This window comes from Crocodylus siamensis, chromosome 4 (genome assembly GCF_052110815.1).
Source record: "Crocodylus siamensis isolate JL-2025a chromosome 4, ASM5211081v1, whole genome shotgun sequence".
Classification (NCBI taxonomy): domain Eukaryota; kingdom Metazoa; phylum Chordata; order Crocodylia; family Crocodylidae; genus Crocodylus; species Crocodylus siamensis.
The window spans coordinates 164,073,842-164,097,213 of record NC_143398.1 but is presented as its reverse complement, the minus strand read 5'-3'; the positions used below and the strand labels follow the sequence as shown (position 1 = coordinate 164,097,213).

Here is a 23,372-nt window from a genome sequence, read left to right as displayed (position 1 = left end):
CTGAGTGTCACCTTATAGAAAATTTTAATATTTTTGTGATTTATTTATTGTTTGTCCTCTTTTTGGTTCTGTTAGGTTGGTTGCTTAGCTGTTTGTGTGAAGTTATGCAAAAATTTTACATCAAAATGTATCCTTTTTCTGATTCCTTTCCTACCTTCCATCCCTGCGAACCATGTTTTCCTCTATTTTTTCAGTGACAACACCATAAGTAACTTTGAGTAGGGGTGATATAGGTTCTTGTTATTCAGTGTAGAACAGCAGTTCCCAAACTGTGACAGATTGTGCACCACCAATTTAAAACGGTATAACATTAAGTACCACCAGCAAATTTTTGTTATGTAAAGTAATTATAATAAATCTGTTAATGTGGACCACTGACGGTTTTCTGCGTACCACAGATTGGGAACCACTGCTGTAGAAGATAATGTTCTCTTTAGGGCTTGATACCCATTGAATATGTAAACTGAGCAGGTATTTATTGTCGCGCCAGTGTCCAATGATAGTCACTGAGTAGACTTCTTTGCTGCATGTTTTAGAAAAAGAAGACAAGTTTATGGCGCGGGGGAACTATTTTAATTAGAAAAGCAGTCCAAAAGCATTACCTAGCTTTTATAAATCAGATTAGCGCACACATGGCACAGAGATAAATCTTACTGAACAGTGCTGATCATTTTCATGATGCTACCATTTCATGAAACAGTTTTATTTTTTCAGCTGTCTAGAAAGAGTTATATACTTCCTAAATCTGAGATTATTCAGTTAACGTACAGCAAAACACAAACTTGCTTCTGCGCATGACTGTTAATGGAATCATGAAATGCACAAATCCACAAATTCTCAAAGTGCACCAGAGGAGCTACTTAAGAGATGTTACAGTTAATTTTGGAGATGTGAAATATTTCTCTATACAGGTATTATAACTGCTTCTGCTTTTTAAAAAAATAACGTGGTAATGCCAAATATTTAGAACTTCCTTTTTTAGGATTGGGCAGGAGGAAGAAAACTCACGAACTGTAGAATCTTCTTTATTTGTTGATGTACAAGAGAGTTTATAAAATAAAACTGCAAGGGAGGCTACAGGTTTCCACCCCGCATCTTAACTTTGAGCTGTAAATAGATATTGCATTTGTTGTGACTCCAGGAACAAAAAGGTCACGGGATTGGCATATCTATCCATTGTTCAAAGTGGGTTTAAAGAGTGGCCTAATGCACTGCCACTTTTTCACCTACTTCAGGGGTGGGAAAATATGGCCCACTGGCCGGATGTGGCCCCCCAGGCCATTCTATCTAGCCTGCGGGGAACCTAAAAAATTTAGAAAATTAATATTTATCTGCCCCTGGTTTCTGTCAAAGGCAGATAAGCGGGTAATGTTTGCTGTGGCCACCTGCATCCCCCCTTTTCCCCGCAACCAGCCTGGGACCATGGGGCCGTTCGGGGCTGCGCTACCATGGGAAATTCAGGTAAGAGGCAGGGGAGGACTGTGAGGATTGCCTACTCCACCAGCTTGTTCCCCAAAAGCTGCTGCTTGGTGCAGAGGAAAGCAGCCTCCCCGCTCACCACCTCTGGGCAGTGTTTGCTGCAGCTCCCTGGCTGGAGCCCCCACTGTGCTAGGCTGTGGTGCGGTTGCTTCGCCAATTGCCTCTGTGCTGCCCAGGGTGGCAGCAGTGGAGCAGCTGCTGGGCGGCATAGAAGTGGTGGTGAAGCAGCTACGCCACAGCCTAGCACGGCATGGGCTCCAGGCAGCAAACACTGCCCAATGGCAGCAAGCGGGGGGAGCTTTCCTCTGTGCCAAGCTGTTGCTGCCGCGCTACATCCCCATCCCTGATGGATGAGGAGCTGGCGTAGGGCCCAGGCTAGCAGTGGCGACAAAGAACAAGCAGGTGCCCAGTGTGGGGGAAAAGTGGCCACTCCCCTTCTCCATGGCTGGCGCTCTTTGCTGCAGCCACTTGGAGCCCACTCAGGGCTGCCTGTGCCTGCTCTCCATTGCCACCGCTTCCCCATGGGGCAGCAGTGATGCAGTGGAGAGGCAGGACAGCCCACCACAGGCTGTGAGTGGCTGCAGCACAGGGTGCTGGCCACAGGGAGGGGGGTGCTTTGTCCCCACACTGAGCACCGGCTCATTCCCTACAAGTGACCATGGGGTCAGGGCTGTGCGCTGCTCCCTGCCTGTACTGTGGGGCTGGGGCAGGGGCATTGGGAGTGAATGGGTGTGCCAGCGGCAGCCAGGCGGGAGTGCGGGGCCCATGCTGGTGTCCCAGGGCCAGCATTGGCAGGGCCCAGAGCGGGGCAGCAGGAGTGTGGGGTCCCAGCCAGCAGGGGCTGTATGGAGCCAGGCCAACTCTCCCCTCTCCCTGACGGTGCAGCCCAGCCCAGCTCCACAGACCCCTGCCAGCCCGCGCTCCAACTGCTCCACTCTGGGCCCCACCAGTGCTGGTCCGGGGACATTGATGCAGGCCCCACGCTCCTGCCCGCTTCCACTCCTTGCGCCCGCCCCCCCCCCCCCCCACCACTTTCCTGCCTGGCCACTCTGCACTACATGGCTCCCATACCTACATCCATACCGACACACACATCCACGCATCCCTGCAAACCCCCATGTGCAGTCACTTCTGTATGTACACCACAAATGCCCACAAATCAGGAAAAGAAATATATTTTTTAATTAAAATATATTTTTATGGGTGTTTGATTTTTAGTATGTTGTTTGTTTTTCCCCAAGATGTCAAACCCTCTTCCTTAAAGGAGTATTTCCAGTGGCAAGGGTTAGAGGTTAGGGGCAGGACTTCCTGTCCCAAGTCGGTGGCCAGGGGGCGGGGCACCTGTCAAGGGGCAGGGCTACCCATGCAGCCCTTGACAGCTTGCCAAAACTCCATGAAAAATGGTAGGCTCTGCAATTTCAGTGGGCTCACTGCAAAAAAACCCGAAATACTGACCAGCATGCAGAGAAAAGGGTGGGAAGCCCTGCAGTCCTGGAGCACAGGGGACGAAGGAGGGAGGACAGAGAAGGGGGCAGGGGAAGGCTGCTCCCAGCAGGAGGCAGGGAGGCTACAGGCAGCTGTACCAGAATCCTGGGCTGGCTGTAGTAGGTAGCTGAGATGCTGCATCAGGGTCTATGGGGCCCTAGCTCAGCTGGTGTACGTGCTCCCACTGCTGGCAGCAAGCCAAGTTGCGCTCTGTGGACCCTAGTGCAGCCTCCTAGCTACCTGCCACAGTCAGCCGGGGACCCCGGTGCTGCTGCTTATGTAGCCTCTCTGCTTGGGGATGACTTGAAACCCATGGCTTAATTACCTTGTTTAAGCCCAGGGAAGACATTAATCCACATGTTATTAAGTGTGAATTAATGGCTTCCATGGACTTAATCAGGGTAATTAAGCTGCCATTTCAGGCCATCTGGTAGTCTGGGGGGAGGGATGGGACTGCTGGTGCCCCTTGGTCAGAGTCATGGTGGGGCCCCTCTATACTCAGCCCATGAAAATGGCAGCTGGCCTCAGAATCTGCCTCTGAAATTGACCGGTCACCTCCTCGAGTTCAGTAGACCTTTAGTCGTTGTCATCATGTAGACTTTGCTGATCCAGCATTGTGAACTTGTGAGAGAGACTAAGCAGAAAAGGTGACATTGGCAGGCTATGCTGGATGCCATAACTACCTTTATTGGTACTGAGAACAACAAAGCAGTATTTGCATGGGAGAATTTTGTGTGCTCGCTGCTAAAGAATGGAGGGTCTGTGGTTGTGTCTGGAACCTAGCCCTCAATAGCAGCTGCCTCCCTGAAAATCTTTTAGCTGCAGGTTGGCATAGTGTGCTCAGGCAGGTGTGGAATGACTCCAAACCATGGAGTGGCATTTCTGGGACAAGGAGACAAGCAGGAACTCCTGGCAGTGGATCATCATGGTCACTAGAGACAAGGAGTGACATACGAATTTCGTCATGTCCGGGGCACCTTTGTGGAGATCTGTGCCAAGTTTGCCTTACTTATACAAGCAGCAGACAATGATGATGACAGTGCCCTTATCTGCGGAGAAGCACATTGCCATTGCCATATGGAAGCTTGCAACACCAAACACCCTCTCATTCATAGCGTACCATTTCAGGGTTGGGAAGTCAATGGCTGGAGATGTAGTGTGGAAGGTATGTCTGATGATCCAGCGAGTGATGGCCCCTTACATCATATGTCTTGCTGACCTACAGAAGGTCATGGATGGGTTTGCCAGTCTGAGGTTTCCCAACTGCTTTGGGGCTGCCAACGGCACAAGCATTGCCATCCTTTCCCCTGTGTGCTATGGCTAGGAAGTCATCAATTGGAAGGGCTACTTGATCATGCTTCAAGCAGTTTTGGACCTCCATGCCAGTTTCACGCATGCAAATGCTGGCTGGTCAGGCAGGATGCACAACACCAGGTTATTTAGGAGCTTCCTCTTCCCTAAGCTGATGGAGCAGAGAGAGTTTGTGGCATGGGAGTGACTGGACTCCTGCTACAGTCAGGTACCTAATAGGCAGCCTAGTCTGGGTTTCTGCTCAGAGGTCTGCCTGGCATCCCCATTTTAGCTAATGATTCCAGCAGGCCACTGTTAGGGGCTCTTGATTGGCTGCTAGTGGGGGCAGCCTCTACTTGACTCAGCTTGTAACTTAGACCCTGCCCCTGGTTTCCCCATTGGATCTGGTAACCTGGTATCTGACCCTTGAACTTTGAGGTGGTCTGTGTTTTGGACTCTGGCCCTCAGGTGGCTTAACCATGGTCAGACCACCTGTGACCTGGTCCTTACAGCTACTAATCGTCAGGCACACTGTATACCCATTGAACTCCTGGCTGATGTAGCTCTTCATTGCATGCCCAGAAGGAACTGTTCAACTACAAGTTCAGCAGCTGTAGGATGGCTGGAGGTCCCTGAGGACATGTATAGATGCCAACAAACACAATGTACCCTGGTTTGTGGTCTCAGCATGCATGTAGCACAACACCTGCAAGGCCAAGGGGGAGTCTATGCCCATGCCCTTGCCCTGCCACTTGAGGCTGTGCTGGGGGGCAATGTTGGCAAATAAAAACCTAGGATTCCGAACTAGCCTAGGGATTGACATTATGCCTCATTCAATGAGTGACAGAAAGGCTTTATTTACTACATGTATTCAAAGTCAAATGAGCACAAACCAAAGCAAAGTCCAGTAATTAGCTATAGCATGGTGATTTCTCACCAAACAAGCGACAAGAGCAATGATTTGTTTCTTTGAGCTTCTCAAGATAGTTGGGGCGCAGCAGCAGTTGGTGTCAGATGAGATTTCTCATTCTTGAAGCACTTGCTGTTAGCTGTTTCACTGCTTTTTTATATCCTTAGTCCAGCATTGTCAAAGCATTATTTTAGTTTTATAAATCAAGAAAGAGAGAGTCCCAGGGAGTAATTGACAGGAAAATCCTGTTAATCAAACTGCTTATTATTGGTTATTAGAAAGCTCTAATTTGAATGAATTACTTTCCTTAGTGACAAGAGGTTATCCATTTCTACTATATTTGGAACATATTAAGAAACCTATTAACAAAAAGGAAAAACACAAGGTTTTGGGGAGTGTCCTTGGAAAATTAAGGGAACCATATACAAAACAGAAGTAAACCAGGAGGCGACATCTATCAGATATGGAGAATGACTCTTCCTGTACATAACATGAGTTAATTGCAAAAGAAATATTTACCATACTAATTAATCAAGGATATACATGTCACACAGTTACATACCAGACCACTAGGAAGTCTGCTTGAAATCCTCATGAATATAGTAAGATAGTCTGGAAGGGATACCTCATTATTTCTTCTCGGGTGGCCTAGACATGAACTTGCATCCTCTTGCACTTTGTAGTACAATCAGTATTTTGTATTTTAACTTTTGTGAGTAGGCCCCAACTTAGCAGAGTTATCAGGGAGGGAGGTGGTGAAATGGCTTATCTCAAGCTCTGGGCGCAAAGCAAGGTGTGCTGGGTTCCCACTGCTGTACCTTATTGCTGTTGTGTTTTTGGTAGAGGAATGACTGAGGCAATAAGTGAGCAATTAATTTAAATAGCATCAATCACCCTAAACCCATACATACCAGTGGCCTGCCACTTATTATCCCCAGGATCTGTCCTACCATGCACTGGGACTTCTGGGACACCAGGTCCTTGTTGGGAGATGGCTGGCTGAGATGCTGAGCATGGGAGGCAGGAAGATCCGGGCCCTCTCTGTCAGAGCCTGGGTCCATTTCAGAATCCACGCAGCTCTGGCAGTTGGCCAACGAGTCCAGGCAGCTTGGCACAATGGATTAGGAGTCCCATATCTGGCTTGTCTGGGTTTCTGTTTTGGCTTGCAAGGACTGTGTGTCTTTAACCGTAATCACATTGGAGTTTTCACCAGTCTCCTGGGAGTAGGGCATGCTTTCATGTCTACCATGTTTTCAGAACTATCTGTGTTACTGACGTGGAAGCGTTCTTCATAGTGGACATGCATGACCCTGCAGGTGCCCAGTGTGGTTGGTATTTTTTGTATTTGCTGCCTCAGTGCCTTGCATTCGGACTGGTATTGGGTCCAGTCACAATCACATCCCAGGGCTGCCATTTCCTTGGCAATCTTTTGATAAACTGCTTTGTTCCAGGGGTTGACTGGAGCACCCTCTGATTCTCAATCTTACCCCAGGTGGCTACCTCCTCCTTGATCCAAATATTGCCATGCTTGTTCAATTGACACTGGACTCATTGAACTGAGGAGCCAACATAGAGGGAGGGGGGAGGGTGTGGGGGGGGAAGGTATGGAGGTCCTGGAATGGGTCCAGTGGGTCCTGAAGGTTCCCAGTGATGGTGGTTCAGTGGATGCAGTAATGCTTGTCTCAGCTGGTCTGTTTTCCTGACCTCTGATCATGCACGTGACTCTCCTCTGCACTCTCTCAAGCTTCTCCACATCCTTTTTGAATTGTGGAGCCCAAAACTGGATGCAGTACTCCAGCTGCAGCTTCACCAAGGCCGAGTACAATGGGAGAATGATGTCCTGGTATTTGCTTGAGAAGCATCTATGGATGCAAGCCATATGGATGCAAGCCAGGGTTTTGTTCGCTTTACTAGCTGCAGCATCACATTGCAGGCTCATGTTCATCTTGTGGTAAATCCTGACCCCCAAGTCCCTCTTGTCCATAGTGCTAGTCAGCGTAGCACTGCCAAGCCTATAAACATGCTGCAGGTTTTTCCTCCCAAGGTGGAGAACCACCTTTTCGGTGTTAACACCATCAGGTTCTCATCCGCCCATTTCCTGAGCCTGTCAAGGTCAGCCTGGATTACCCCTCTGTCCTCAGGTGTGGATGCTTTACCCCAAAGTTTGGTATTATCGGTGAACTTGGCCAGTCTGCTTCTGACTCCAATGTCCACATCATTAATGAAGAGGTCAAACAAAATAGGTCCAAGGACAGAGCCTTGAGGGACCTCACTGGTCACAGGGCACCATGACAATTGACCTCCGTCAACCACCACCCTCTGGGTCCGACCAAGGCCCTCAAGCAGACCCTCAAGCGGACCCTCTGGGTCCGGCTAAGGCCCTCAAGCAGAGGCAACTTCTCTGGGCACTCTTCTTCTCTATTTCAGCTTTCAAATAACATACTAGCCTGGACCTAGGAATGGAAAAGTGAATGTACTCTTCCAAAAGCCTGAGTTTGATACTGACTCATTGCAGGTACCACCAGAACCTAGCCCTGTTTTTAAACTGCACAATATCATTGGTTTTTAAACTGCACAATATCATCAACTGTGCAATGCCATGTTGCTGGCTGATCTGCTGTCCCTGCTCCATGTTGCTATCCAGGAGCAAGTCTCTGCCAAAGAGCAGGCTGCTCACACAGCAACTGCATTCATTCAAGGATGGGGTCATATTTACCCAGGGTAAGATCTGCATGTCTGGGTCAAACTAGACTTACCATCATATACTCAAGCCATGATTCCCTGTTAGCAGGCCACCCTGGAACTAAAAAGATTTATAACTGATCACTACTTTTGGTGGCCATACCTGCACAGGACAGTACAAGCCTTTGTTTCTTTTTCTGAAGTCTGCCTGCACTAAGATGCACACAAAATGCCTGTGGACTCCTTCAGCACCTTCCCACTTCACCTCAACCATGGTGTACCATCTCATTAGATTTTATTGTATCCCAATCAAACCGTTACCCTATGTTCCTGACAAAACAACCAACTGACTAAAATGGCCTGCTTTGTTCCACATGCAGGCCCTCCATCAGCCAAGGACATTGCCTGATTGAGGTGACCATGTAGTTCACTGCCATGGCCTTCCAGACTACATAACATCATACTGTAAATCTTAGTTTGTCTCCCAGTTTTGTCACAAGAACCTATGCTTGTTAGAAGGACACATCCATTTCTTATCTTCATATAACTCCCAGACAAATGGCCAGGCTGAGTGAACCAACCAGATTTTAGAAAGACAACGGGATCTCTCTACTAGCGCTTGTAAAGTTTGCATATGATAACTCTACATATGCTGCAACTGGGAAAAGCCCATTTTCACCAGTTATGGGTTTCACCCCCAGTTGCATCTGATCCTACCCATTAGTTCTAATAACCCTATGGCCACAAATTGAATACATCATGTGCATGAGATTCAGGAAGAATTAAAATGCCAGCTGGAGAAGGCAAAAGGGTCTTACAAGCATCAGGTGGACCAGCCTTGTCAACAGGGTTCTGCCTATGTGGTAGGACAGAAAGTATGGTTGTGCTCTGAACACCTTCACGCAGACTGATCTTCATAGAAGTTAGGTCACTGATACATTGGTCCTTTCTACATCATTCAACAAATTAAGCTGATAGTCTTTGAGCTGCAACTCCCATAAATGCTAACAATCCACCCAGTATTGTATATGCCACTAGTCAAACCATACACAAAAAATTCATTCCCACACTGGACCCAGCCTCCCCACCTCCCATAATTGGGGACCTACCAAATTCATAGCGGTTGCCCACCAATTTTACAATCAGAGTGCAGTGCCTGGAGTCATTTTTGCAGGCTGAGTACCGTGGGCTCCCCCACACCTCTGATTAGCCGAGGGGCCCTGGAAGTCCTGCTCCTCCCTTTCAGATTGCCAGATAGCCCTAAACTGGGGTTCCCTAATGCTTCAAAATTAATGGCTTCCATGGGCTTAATCTCCTAATTAACCTCATGGAAGCCATAAATTGACATGTTATTAAGCAGGCTAGGATGATGATGATGGCTTCCGTAGGCTTGATCAAGCCTGTGGAAGCTGTTAACCATGTTCTAGACAGCTTAATAACGCTTCAATTAATGACTTCTATGGGCTTAATCGGGGATTAAGCCCATGGAAGCCATTAATTGACATGTTATTAAGCAGTCTAAGCACCTAATTAAGTTCTAAAATTAAATATATTATTAAAATAAAGCAATGGATACTATGAATTGTAATGAATAGCAAATACATACACTTTATTAACTAATCTCAACTATACACACTTTATTAAATAATACCATCTAAACACTTTATCGAACTCTAAACAGAAATATGAAAATAAAGATATACTATGCACATGAATTGTAACTAATGCCAACTATGTGCAGTTTGTTAAAGGACATTATAAAAAGGAATGTACTGAAATTGAATACTAACCTTAAAACAGGCAGTTCATGCTATGTATTCAATACAAGCATGCTGCACCCAGCCACAGTGGCTAGAGACATTCTCTGTGGGGTGGACACTTGTCCATACGTTGAGATGGCATACTCGGCAACGCTGGTGACACATAGGGGGTGTATGTGAGTCCACGTGCACCCCCTGAGATTGGCCGTTCCCCTCCACTTCTGACGCTGTCAGCGGTGTCTGTGGGCAGTCCACACTCAGTGCTCGCCATCTTCCTCCCTCACTGATGACACTGCCACAGCCAACTGCAGGCAATTCCCGCTCGGCCTGCCCTCACCACCACTGTCACCGCAACTGCTTGCAGGTGGTCCCCACTTGCCGCCACCACCACACAACTGCCACCTGCGAGCGGTCACTGTGCCCACCCCCAGCTTCAAGGGACACGAGGCACTCATGCCCAACAACCACTAAGTTAGCTGGAATAGTGAGGCAGTGTCTTTTCAGGGTGTAAAGATGTGAAAACCAGTTACAGACAGTCCCAGAACATGTAAGCAGCACATTCATTGTCATGCTCTTTCTGGGATAGCTTTCAGTAGCTGAGGGTCAAAACTCAGCAAAGACAACCGGCTGGGGTCCAAAATGTGAACAGCACTAAGGAAGGGGGCAGCCAGCTGTCTGAACTGTGGTGGCTGTGACAGGTCATACCTGGAGTAATGGTTGAGCTTCACAGCTATTGCTTAGAATAGGTCCATTCTGCACTAGTTTTCAGAAGGACCCCTTGACAGTTCTTGTGATGTCCTGTCTTTGACCCAGTTTATCAAATCCATCACGTTGCGTGCATGGTGGTTGACAGCCTGCCAGCCTTCAAACCAGGTCAGGAGCTTCATGAACTGGGTGGCATTGTCAGCCACAAACATTACTTGATCTTGAATGTTGCCTCACCCTAAGAGATCATGAAGTTTGAAAATGTAGTGTATGCTGGGTGTGATTTCCAACTCCTCACTCACAAACTGCTGGTAGTGCTGCATGTGCTTGGTATAATAACAGACTGCATTGAAACAGGAATTCCACTGTGTGAGCACAGACTCTGGTGGCAGCAGCACAGTGCCATTTGAGTCCCCTGCTTTCACTGCTGAGGGACTCCCTGTACCTTACACCCTCCCTTCCTGGACCTTACAACCTGGACAGTGCTTTAAGGCTTTTCTTGAAACAAAACACCAGGCTATCCACCTCAAGGAACTGTGTATGCCAGATGTCACTAGGGACAGAATGTGTACATTGCAGGTGACATGAACAGCATTGGGCAGCATTCCTTGGAGCACATCGGAGAAAGCCTTGCACAAGTACATGGCACTGTCAGACAGGCATGCTGAGATTTCATAGATTTCATAGACATTAGGGCTGGAAGGGACCTCGGGAGATCATCGAGTCCAGCCCCCTGCCCAAAGGGCAGGAAGTCAGCTGGGGTCATAGGATCCCAGCAAGATAAGCATCCAATTTGCTCTTGAAGGTGTTAAATGTAGGTGCTTGAACCACCACCGCTGGCAGACTGTTCCAGACCTTGGGGGCTCGGACAGTAAAGAAATTCTTCCTTATGTCCAGCCTGAAACGGTCTTGCAGGAGTTTGTGACCGTTCGACCTCGACATCCCTTGGGGCGCTCTGGTGAACAAACGTTCCCCCAGATCCTGGTGGTCATCCCTTATAAACTTATAGGTGGCCATCAGATCACCCCTGAGCCTACACTTTTCCAGGCTAAAGAGTCCCATGGCTCTCAGCCTGTCATCGTAAGATCTGATTTCCTGACCTCTGATCATGCGCGTGGCTCTCCTCTGGACTCTCTCAAGCTTCTCCACATCCTTTTTGAATTGTGGAGCCCAAAACTGGATGCAGTACTCCAGCTGCACTCACCAAGGCCGAGTACAAGGGGAGAATGACGTCCCGGGATTTGCTCGAGAAGCATCTATGGATGCAAGCCAGCGTTTTGGTCACTTTACTAGCCGCAGCATCGCATTGGAGGCTCATGTTCATCTTGTGGTCAATGATGACCCCCAAGTCTCTTTCTTCTGTAGTGCTATCCAACGTAGCACTGCGGAGCCTATAAGGATGCTGCAGGTTTTTCCTCCCAAGGTGGAGAACCTTGCATTTTTCGGTGTTAAACACCATCAGGTTCTCGTCCGCCCATTTGCGGTCAGCCTGGATCACCCGCCTATCTTCTTGCGTGGATGCTTTGCCCCAAAGTTTGGAGTCATCGGCGAACTTGGCCAGTCCACTCCTGACTCCAATGTCCACATCATTAATGAAGATATTGAACAAGATGGGTCCCAGGACAGACCCTTGAGGGACCCCACTGGTCACAGGGCACCACGATGAGTGACTGCCATTGATTACAACCCTCTGGGTCTGACCACGGAGCCAGTTTCCCAGCCAGCGGATCGTGGTGGAGCTAAGGCCACAACTGGCCAGTTTGGCCAAGAGGTGATCGTGGGATACCAGATCAAAGGCTTTTTTGAAGTCAAGATATATGACATCAATCTCTTCTCCCTTGTCCAGGTGATAGGTCACCTGGTCATAGAAGGAAATGAGATTGGTCAAACAAGACCTACCCGCAACAAACCCGTGCTGGCTATCCCTTAGGATGTTAGCCTGGGCCAGTCCATCAAGGATGGCCTCCTTAATAAACTTTTCTAAGATCTTCCCCAGGATAGAAGTCAGGCTAATGGGCCTGTAGTTAGCCAGATCCACTCTCCTCCCTTTCTTGAAGATCGGCACCACATTGGCCTTCTTCCAGTCTTCGGGCACTACACCAGAGCGCCAGGAGTTTTCAAAGATCCGTGCCAGGGGCTGGGCTATGACGCTCGCCAGCTCCTTGAGTACCCTGGGGTGCAGATTGTCAGGGCCGGCTGACTTGAAGGTATCCAGCTTCTCAAGGTGTTCCTTCACGAGGTCAGCATTTATGAAGGGTAGGGGATCCCCATCACCCGGATCTCCCTGTCCTATAGCAGGCATGGGCGCCCCATGAGACTGATGAAAGACTGCCGCAAAGTACCTATTTAATAGGTTGGCTTTTTCCTGGTCGTCAGTTGCCCCATCTGGTTTAGCAGGGTTCCAACATTGCCCTTGCTTTTCCTCCGGCTCCCCACATATCTGAAAAAGGACTTTTTGTTGTCCTTGATGCTTGAAGCTAGTTGGAGTTCAGTTGCAGCCTTGGCTTTCCTGGTTTGCTCCCTGCAGGACCGGACTAGTGCAGAATAATCCTCCTTGGAGTTGAATCCCGTCCTCCATCCTTTGTAGGCTTTCCTTTTTAGCCGCAGGAGGTCCGCTAGGTCCCTAGAGAGCCAGGAGGGCTGCTGTGCCTTCTTGCTGCCTTTCCTCTGTGTTGGAATAGATTTAGCTTGTGCATTGAGGATCGCTTCCTTGAGAAGCAACCACTCTTCTTGAACTCCCCTCTCCCTGGGGTCACGGTCCCTGAGGGCCTGACCGACTAGCCTCTTGAGCTTGTCAAAGTCGGCTTTTCTGAAGTCAAGGACTTCTGTGTTGCTGACTGACTTGCCAGCTTTACGGCGGATGGTGAAGGTGATCAGCTCATGGTTGCTGTCACCCAGCTTCCCATCGATCACTAGGTCGCCGATTAGGTTGTCTCCCATAGCCAGTACCAGGTCGAGCAGCGCTTTGCCTCTTGTTGGCCCATAGACTTCTTGAGTCAGGTAGAGGTCATCCACGCACAAAAGAAAGCTTTGCGACCGCTCGGATTTTGCTGAGTGATCTTCCCAGGAGATGTCCGGGTAATTAAAGTCACCCATGACAACCAAGGTCCTGGAGCAAGCGGCCTCAGTCAGTTCCCGGGCGAACTCCTGGTCAAGCTTAGGACTTTGAGTGGGAGGTCTGTAGTAGACTCCCACCGTTGTGTCCTCTGTGCTGTTTTTCCCACGAATTTTTACCCAGAGGGTCTCTAGCTGTCCGTGCCGGTCACCAACATCAGCTTGCAGGGACATGTAGCTTTCCTTCACATAGAGAGCTACACCCCCACCCCTTTTGTCAACACGATCCCTCCTGTACAGGGTATAGCCCTCTATACCCGTGGTCCAGTCATGCGTGGAGTCCCATCAGGTCTCTGTTATCTCCGAGATCTTGTTAAAGTCTGCACCAACTGACAATTAGCTTCACGGTTGCTTGGGAGACTGTAAAAAAATTGACAGAGATGCGGTGGACCAGCTGAGGTTGAAACACAGGTAGGTCCTGGTTGGTCCAGCTCCCCAGTACAAATAAAATGTGCAGCACATAGTTATCCTAAGGGTTGATGGCTTCATCAGCCACAATGGAAAAGGAATAATATTCTGCTAAGGCAGCCTTTGTGGAGTAACCATGCGAAACAATCACTTCAGGGAGATAGTCCCGGTGAAGCTGGTTGGCACTCAGAAAACTGCCAGCATTTGGCACATTTGGGTTCAGGTAGTCCTTTAGCTTTGAGCGATTGAGTTTCTCCAGCGGGATGTTCATCTCCATAAAAGCCTTCACAAGGGAGGCTGCCCCTTCCTTGCCAAGCTTCTTTCCATGGTCCTTTTAAACAGGGAGGACATTGCCTCTTGCTCTGACTTTCAGCTTCTCCAGCTGCCTTCCTCTTCATGTGCGCCTTGAACTTCAAGTGACAATCAAGGCTAGCTTCCTGGACAGATCCAGAGTTAGACTGCAGGGGATACAGAAGAGTTTGCCTCTGTCTGTGTGCAAGGTCCCTGTGGAGTACTGTTTTGCACAGTTCACCACTGAAATCTATTGGGCAATCTTGGAAGACTTCATCATGTTCATCTCTGGTCTCTCGCAGGAGGGATCTAGCATGCATGCTGCAGGAGCATGCTGTAGGTGCCAAAACCGTCCTGGCTTCCCTGGCTGGCCTCTGACTGGCTATTGGATTGAGCCTACATCACGGACTTAGCCTCCAATTTGCTCCCTCTCCTTTCCACCCTTCTATGGTTTTGCAGCTCTCTTCCTCCCTCCCTCACCCAATTGCCAATTTTGTTGTTTTTTGTGATGCCTGTGCTTTTTTGTGGAGATGGGCCAAATTCATGATTTCCGCAAAAATTGCAAATTCAGTAAATCTCTACCTATAAAACTGCATGGTCAGGAGGAATATTTTGTCCAAGAGATTCTAGACTCAAAATGGAGGCAAGGTAAATTATATTACTTAGTAGATTGCACCCCAGACCTTTAAAAACTGTGTGTGCAGCTGGGCTAAACACATGGATTTCTGACTTCCTGATGCCCAGGGACCCTGGGATTAAGGAGCCTCTCCCTAATCCCACAGTCGCTATACATCAGGGATGTCCGAAAACCACTCATGCAGTTCAGCTGCACATACATTTTTAAAGATCTCAGCATGATTGGACCCGGGGTCAGGGAGAGACTCCCCGATCCACAGTTCCTTATGTAGCTGGATCTGTTAAAACTATGTGTGTAGCCCACCTAGACTGCACACATGGTTTTTACTCATCACAACATATGGGACCCTAAGATCAGGCTGCAGCAGCCTGCTTCTGGATTCTCTGTGTTCTAGGACCTGTAAAAATGACATGTGCTGCCCAACAGGGTTTTGACAATCAGCTGATTGCTGACTCTGGCCAATTCCAGACCCCAATTTGGTCCCTGGCCACAGCTGACAATTAACTGATTGTGGACATCTGTCTTTCAACTTGCTGGAGCAGGGGGTGCCATGGATCATGATTCTGAGGTCCCATGGCACTGGCAAGTAAGGGATGATTGGGGTCTAATTCCTGATCCAAAAATCAAGCATCCAGTAGCAGGTCTCAGGCTTTTATATGAACATCTGTCAGTGGCCTGGGTTTCAGATTTGAGGGCTCCATGAACTAGGTAGTTGTAAAGATGGGTGGGGTTTGTTAGGGTACTGGGATAGGATTATGGCTGTGTCTATTAGGGCATAGTAAATTCTGTTCCTAACCCCTGTTGAGTCAGTCAGCTTGAGTCAATCAAGCTCTACATTAAAGCAGTTGTTTTTTGCCTCCACTACTCAGATTAGGAAGCTTTTCAAAAGCCTCACTGTTTTTAGTCCAGATTTATTTATGCCCAGTTTATGCAAATTATTTTGTGTCAACATTATTTTTTATCTTAAATACACTTTTCTCATATTCATGTTTACCTACTTGATGAATGTATAGATAGGAGGTATATCCCTTCTATTTCTGTTTTTCTGTGCTAAAAAGCCATGTTCTTTTAATCTCCGTATATGATAGATCATTTTATCCTACCTAATCCAGTATGAATTCATCTTTCTTGAACATGGATGACCAGAATTATGCACAGTATTATAGATGGTGTTTTACCAGTGATTTGCATTATTACAATAATACTTCCTTATTTCTATTGAAAATACCTTGCCACATATGTCCTAGGATCCTCTTGGGCTTTTTCATTCCCATATATTGCTGGCTCTATGGGCAGATCTAGGATTTGAAAAGGAGGGGTGCAGATGGTGAGGTGCCTCATCACATATACCACAACATACATTTTTCTCCAGTAACAAATCTGATTCTTTACTATTATGTTAGGGGTCCAGGGGTATATTATTCAGTGTAAGACTAAAGCATAAACAAATATAATTGTATTGGGAAGTGCATTAATTTGCTATATCATATAAAGCACAAAAATGGGAAAAAATAATCAAAATATGTTTTGTTAGTCCTTTAGTCATTAGAATTAAATGAATACCTCTTTTTCAGTTAGCATCTTGACAGTGCATCCAGTGCTTCATTGAAAGTTATTTCCACAGCTGAATTAACGTATACCTGAGTTAAGGTTTCCACATCTGAGTTGGCTACAGTTAAAAACAGTGTTCAGAGCTCTGATATAAGAGCAATGTTACCAGAAGCAGCTAACAGAAAACAGAATTGCACAAGAAAGGATAGCTTGATCAGTGGAACATCATGACCATTAAAAAGGGAGAAAGGGTTGTTAACACTTGTGGAATGAAGAGTTTTAGGACTCAGGTAGATTACAATGAACCATGAAATCAAATGACTCCCTCGCTGCCACCAAAATAGAAATGCTACTGCCACTTCCAGGCAATTGGTTTTAAAGTTTGGGTGGAGCAGGAATCAAAGGTGGGTGCAGATGCAGTCCATGGCTGGCTCCTATCAACCTGTGATCAACCAGCATACCCTGATCTTTCACAATCTCACTGCAAAAAAGTCTGTATTGTTCTGTAAATGCATGACCTTGCATTATTGAAATTAATTCAATTTCTGTTACTGTAGATCTCAGTCATCCAGTACTTCCTGTATGGTATTCAAAGTTTCCTGTATTGACACAACTTCCCAACTTCATGTGATCAGCAGGTTTCATCAGCATGCTCATTTTTCCCCCAGAAAGGCTATTAATGAAAATTAAGATTAATCCCACACCAGTCATTGAAAAATGATCCATCTGCTATTGTATCTTCTTGTGCTGCTTTCTTGTCCAGCTTAAAATTCCTAGGCTATTTCATATCTTCTCCAGCTAAAATGATAATTTCCCACATGTCACTGTTTCATGTGTTTTACTGAAGTCTAAGTAGTTGAGGTCCTATTTCTCTGATTACAGTAGGATCAAGCAACAGAAGGCAATTTTTAGCTCATAATTCTAAGCCCATGTTTCCAATCAGCATTGCTTAGAAAGCTCTTTCTTTGCTTTTCTGTTAAAAATGCACTGTTATTAGTGCTTCTTTTGGTATCTCCTGGCTTTGTGTTTCCTGATGAAGCATATGTTCATATACCATATTTTCTTACATACCACATGCCCCCAAATAAAACACACTTTTTTTTCGGAAAACAGAATATAGAAAAAAAGGCTTTTTCAGAGGCATGGCCTAGAACTGCCTTTTTAATGGAGAGGCAGTGCTACAAGATGGCTACCAGCTTCTTTCTGAGACAATAAACAGGAGAGATGAAGTCCAGTATTAACCCTTAACTAACACTTTCAAATTGGCAACAATTTTTGGCTGCTCATTTGGTGGCTTAGCCAAAAACTTGCCAGTTTGAGATGGGCTGTAAAAGGGTTAACATTGGACCCTACCCTTATTGCATACTACCTGAGAGAAAAACTGGAGCCATCTTGCAGCGCAGCATCTTCATGCTTCTGATCCTCAATGCTTCGATTTCATCTTCCTCGTATAAGACACATACCCCAATTTTGGAGAGCTGATTTTTGGGGGAAATGATTGTGCATGTGTGTGTGGGGCAGGGAGGTGGTGTGCAGGTAAACATGGTATTTCATCAGTAATCAGCCTGTTCGTCTCTCAGGGAAACTGCTTGGACTGTATTACCAGTATCAGGATTTGCATGTTTTAAGTCTGTGCACAGTGGTTTCCATTGTTTAAACTCTTGTTAAAGGAGCATTTCAATGTTTCTTTGGGTAACCAGAATAGAAAGTACTGTAGCTAACATCCCCTATCAACTTCTAAGAAGCCTGTGAATCTAAGACATCCTAGCAAAGGCAGTTTTGCTGGACTCTTCTAGCATAGCAATATTTTCCACTTGTTCCTCTTTGCTCTGGGTAGTGAGTGTTTTAGTAGACATGTCAGTTTGTCTTAGATTTACTGCTTTTCTCAGTTGCACTACCTATTTTTATTGCTTCATGTTGATGTTGTGCACATATTCTCCGTTTTAATTTTCAGGTTCCAAGGCAGCAACAGGATATGCGAAATAAGATTATTTTAGAATTAGTAGAATTTCAGAGTCCAAAAGAATTTCCAAAACTGCTGGGGTATGCAACAGCGCACCTTTATGAAGTTATTCAGGTGGGTATGGCAAAGACTAGGTTGCAGGTTGTTCGTATTGCACGTGGCTTTGGAATTACCATACAGATTTACACACATTGTTGCATCTAGTGATTTGCATTGAAATAATAGTTCCATTTATTCCTTATGAATATCCAGTTACTACGTGATTGCCATTGTGATATTGATACGTGTGTATAGGTAGATAAAAGAAGAATTATTGGAGCCCTCGTTTTGGTCCCTTGACTTCCATTCAAGTGCTTGTTCTTTAGTTGTACATTGAGACAAGTTCCAGGGGTCCCCTTCTTCTTTTGCTCTGATAGTGCATTATATATATTTGCATTTCAATGACTTTTCCACATGGGCCTGAACACATGACTGTACAAACAGGACTTTCATCTTTAAAACCTATGAGGGGTCCACATGGGGCTTTCATGCAAACCTGGCAGTGAACAAATTAACTGCAAAGTGAAATTACTCTTGTTCTGTAGTCTCATTTCACTCACTGTGATAAAACATGCTAAATAATTTGCTTAAAAATGGTTGCATGTGAAACCAAGGCACTTTAAACAAATTAGCTGAAGTTAACTCAGTTTAATGCAGTCAAGTTATAAAAGTATTTGGGTATCTACATGTTGAGTTAGGCACCTATTTAGGTTCCAATCTTGCAAATACTAATAATGCAAAGCTTCATGTCAATCATTACAGTTGCCTATATGCATGCCCAGGAGTGGTGGTGGTGGGGGGGGGTTTCAATTAGAGTCATTCCCAAAAAGGCAGTCTAATTAGAGTGCCTCAGCATCACATGCATGAAGAGCCTGCAAGGTTAAAAATGGCTGTGGGATGCTTTATCTAAACCTCATTGGTTTAGATAAAGCGCCCTCCCCAGTCATTTTAAAACATGCGAAGGCTTATACATGTGACAGTGAGCCAATGCTAGAGCATTCTAATTAGAACAGACTCAATTAATCGAATCTGCTCCAACATGTTCTATCTAATTAGAACACGAAACAGCACATGTATAGGCAGCCTACAAGCATTTAAAACAGTGGAAGAGTTTGCATGTGTAAAACGTATATTTACAGGAGCCAGGCCTTTGTCACCTAATTATCACTACCTAAATTTAACAATCTGGCTTTAGGACAAAGAGTAATGTGGTAGAGCTGGAAAATGAACTAAAAGTGATTGAACTAAAAAAATTTTTTCCACTGTGTCATGGTTGGACAATTAAGCATTGTTGCTTGACTGACTTTTCAATTATGAATGCTTTTGTTTGACTTTTAAATGATCTTTGTGTGAAAGGAGTCTGTAACATCTGATACAGTTACAAGTTCTTGTATTTTTACATACTTGATAATATACTATATAAACACTTTGCTTGAAAAATTAATGAATCAAAGCATTTCTTTTCTGTCTTTCCTCATCTCTGCAGAGAAGCCATTTCACTGAAACACTGACCATGAGGAATAAAAACATAGTAAGATTTTTGGTGACAACTATAAAGTATTAAACACACATACTATTGTTATTGCCAAATGATTTTGTTTGGTTGCAGACACGTATAATTTAAACGTTAGATTAGAAGAAAGACTAATTCAGTGCAACCTCACTGCAGTATCCACAAGTGAAGTCCATAAAGTACCCTTTTCTGCCAGTGGCATAACCTCTGAGGGAAAGTTGGCAAAAAAAACAATGCCTGCTCCTTTGCAATGATACATTTCCCCTTTGAGCAGTGGAAGTGAATCTAACCATTATCTATATACATAATAGAATATAGAGAATAACGTTTGGTATTATCACCTGAATCATTAGACACTTAAAAATTAAAATACAAAGAATTATGCATAACCCATACAGGAATGAATCAAATAAAATATATATTAAAATTTGTAAAGTGTTTTGTAAAGAGATTGATTTTATACTAGAATGCTTAAACTTCCAAGAATATTCTATATGTTGCCCCACTGTAGGCAAAGCCTGCAAGTGACAAAGATTTTCTGTGTGTGGTCATGAAGAGAATGTCTATTATTAAGAACAATAGATTTGTGAACGAGAAAAGGAAAAGGTAATATAAAGATCCTATAAAACACGATGTGCTTATGACTGGGGTATGTCATATCTTGTTGCTTTGCTTACCATACATGTATTTTACCAGAGAACTTATATGTAAATGTGCTTGCAATAAGAGTTAACTATTGTATTTAAAAAGGAGAGTCTTTCTTTATATTGCCAGGTTGTCTGCACTTTGGAAGTGGAGTTTACATTCTGCTATGGAAGTTTTGGATATGGTTACTCACACCAGGTGAGGACCTGTCTTTTATTTCTTGTTCTTTTATGATATGGGAATGGGATTATGGTATTCAGAGCAACCTTGTGGGTAAGCACCATGCCATAAAATCTTTCTTATTGTCCAGGTATCCAGGTTGTAGCCATATTGGTCTAGAGAAAAAATCAATCAGGACTCATGGTAGAGGTGATACCTTTTATTAGACCAACAAGATTTTTCAAAAAAAAATTCTTTAATTCCAAGCTTTTCGGCACCAACACCCTTCATCAGGCATCAGAGAAAAGATTGTAAAAGTTCTCCTGGGTAGAAATCAAAGTTCATATTTCACAGTGTGGCAAAAAGGGGCAAAGTCCCAAGGCCCAGTCTAAGTACCGGCCTGCCTCCTTTGTCTATGGGCAAACCACCCACCTCATTCACCTGCCATGCTTGGTTGTAAATCAATCCACCCTGATGTCCAAGGGTGATATGTACATGCTCCGACCTTACCTTAATGTGTCCCATGCCTCGTACCAAACTGAGTGTGTTATTTGCATCTCCAGCTTGTAGCCAGGCCAGACTCAGTACACAGATAGGCCTCTGGCATACCGCCCTGTTCTGGGCCACACTCACCACCCCCTCTTACGAGGGCCTCTTTCACTCCTCCCACTCTCACCAGGCCTCTCTCATGCCACCTATCTTGGGCCTGCTCCCTTGAGTGACCCTAGAGGGGCCATCTGGCTTGACCGCACTCCTCGGCCAGCCCTGGCACAGCCTTTTGGGTCTCTTCCACAACCCTTATCTGAGCAGTGACTGGGCAATTAGCCAAACTCTGGGCCGACTTCGCCCTAGTCCCTCACCGGGAACTTCACCCTTCTCTCGGGCTAACCTCATCAGTGCCCTTTCCTCACGGCCTCTCAACTAAGCCCTCCCACTAAGGCATTTCAACTTTGCCCTCTCACTAGGGCATGGGGTCAAATACCCTCATAGGCTCAGGTGCCCCTACTCAGTGTGCCTGGCCCACCACTCTCATTAATAACACACGGGATGGTGAAGGCTGGGGTTAAGGCACCCCACCCACCTTGCACCGGGGAGGTAACTGGCCTGGCATTTCTTGGGGACTCGCTTACCACAAGGAGTCCCACCAGGCCACTCCTGCCCGGCAGGGGTGTAGTTTCTAGTCATACCCAGTACAGCTGTACGAAATAGCACTGTTTCGTTTCAACTTCCGTTTTGACATTTCAATGGAACAGTGTTTCATTTCAAGTTTCATTTCGAAACCACTGTTCCGTTTCATTTTGTCAAAACTGTTTTGCTGTTTTGACACTGTTTCGACGTTTTGCCCATAGGCTATAATGGGGAACCATGAAACTGCCTATAACTTTGTCAGTTCTTGCCTGATTCAGATGGAACTTGCAGGCGTGGTAGCCCCTGCCAAGTTTCAAGGAGATATGTGCAGGGGTTTCTGAGAAACTACACCTCAGGCTGCTGACAAGCAAAACTCGTGACATGGGTGACACTGTGTGTGAGTTAAGGCACAGTGGGGTGAAAACTGCATGGATGGTAGCCCCTGCTGAGGCCGTGAAGCCTGCCAGCTTTCAAGGAGGGAGGTGTAGGGGTTTCTGGGAAACTGCACCGCAGGCTGCTGGCAAGCAACACTTGTGACATGGGTGACAGAAAGCAGGTCAGTTCAAAAAATGCTGCCTTTTATGCTGTTTTTCCATCCCTCCCCCAGAGCACTGGGATTGGAAGGGACCTCAGGGAAGGACCACAGTCACTGGCCAGCTACACAGCCAATATGAGAGCACTCCTTCCTCCCTCTTCCCCCACCCTCTCCTTACTTCGTTTCCCTGCAAGCAAGCCCTGTTTGAGTTTTGAAACACTCAGAATGTTTTGACTGCCCTCATTTCATTTCAAGGCTGTTTTGAATCCCTTCATTTCATTTTGATTTCACTGTTTCGAGCTCGAAGCGGGTCAAAACAGCATTGAAAGGAAACTGCAGGTGAGATTTCGCACAGCCCTAACGCCCAGGACCTCAGGCCCTCCTGCATCCTCATAGCTCATTTTTTTACACTGCTAATTATCAATGTTTTTCTTTTGTAGTTGAAACAGCCTGAACCAGAACTTCAGAAGACTATTAAACGTTCCATGTTTCTTCGGATTCCACCACTGAAAGACAGAAGGGATCGTCAAAGGTTCTTGGGAATTGCATATTAAGGATCTTCTCAAAATTCTTTTAGCTCTTGACATGAGTTGCTAGCTAAAATTCAGAACCTTCTAAGTTATTCGAAAGAAAAGAAATTGGTGATGGAGTCATGTTTCTTTTATGCAATTCTGTTATTTTGAAAAAAACAAAAACAGAAGAGAAAGACTAAGGAAAGTGTAGGTCCCTTACTAATTGCAGAAGACAATCTAGCAACAAATGAGGCAGTGAATACTAAAGTATTCATTGCCTTTTTTATTTCACTATTCATAAATAAGGTCCAAATACCAGATGACAAGTGCAGGTGGTAGCAAGGATAGGGGAGGGGATATGCAGCCTACTGTAGTGGAAGAATACGTTAGGGATTACTTAGAAAAGTTGGATGGTTTCATGTTAATAGAACCATACAAGATGCACCCTAGAGTACTAAAGAAATTGGCTGAGGTAAGTCCAGAATGACTGGCTATCTTATTTGAAAACTTGTGGAGGACAGAAGGGGTTTTGATGACAGGAAGAGGGCAAATATAGTCCCCATTTT

The 23,372-nt window shown here is 45.7% G+C and overlaps 1 protein-coding gene across 1 annotated transcript in view; it reads left to right on the top strand.

Moving 5' to 3' along the window:
- The first annotated feature begins 119 nt into the window (after positions 1–119).
- CATSPERT (catsper channel auxiliary subunit tau) overlaps positions 120–23,372 on the top strand; it is a 63,266-nt gene continuing 40,013 nt past the window's right edge. Inside the window, exons 1-6 of the mRNA XM_090044751.1 lie at positions 120–127; positions 760–911; positions 18,267–18,389; positions 19,801–19,845; positions 20,602–20,670; positions 22,735–22,826. Coding sequence (XP_089900877.1) covers positions 795–911; positions 18,267–18,389; positions 19,801–19,845; positions 20,602–20,670; positions 22,735–22,826 — 446 coding nt within the window. The 5' untranslated portion in view covers positions 120–127; positions 760–794. The remainder of the gene's footprint in view (positions 128–759; positions 912–18,266; positions 18,390–19,800; positions 19,846–20,601; positions 20,671–22,734; positions 22,827–23,372) is intronic.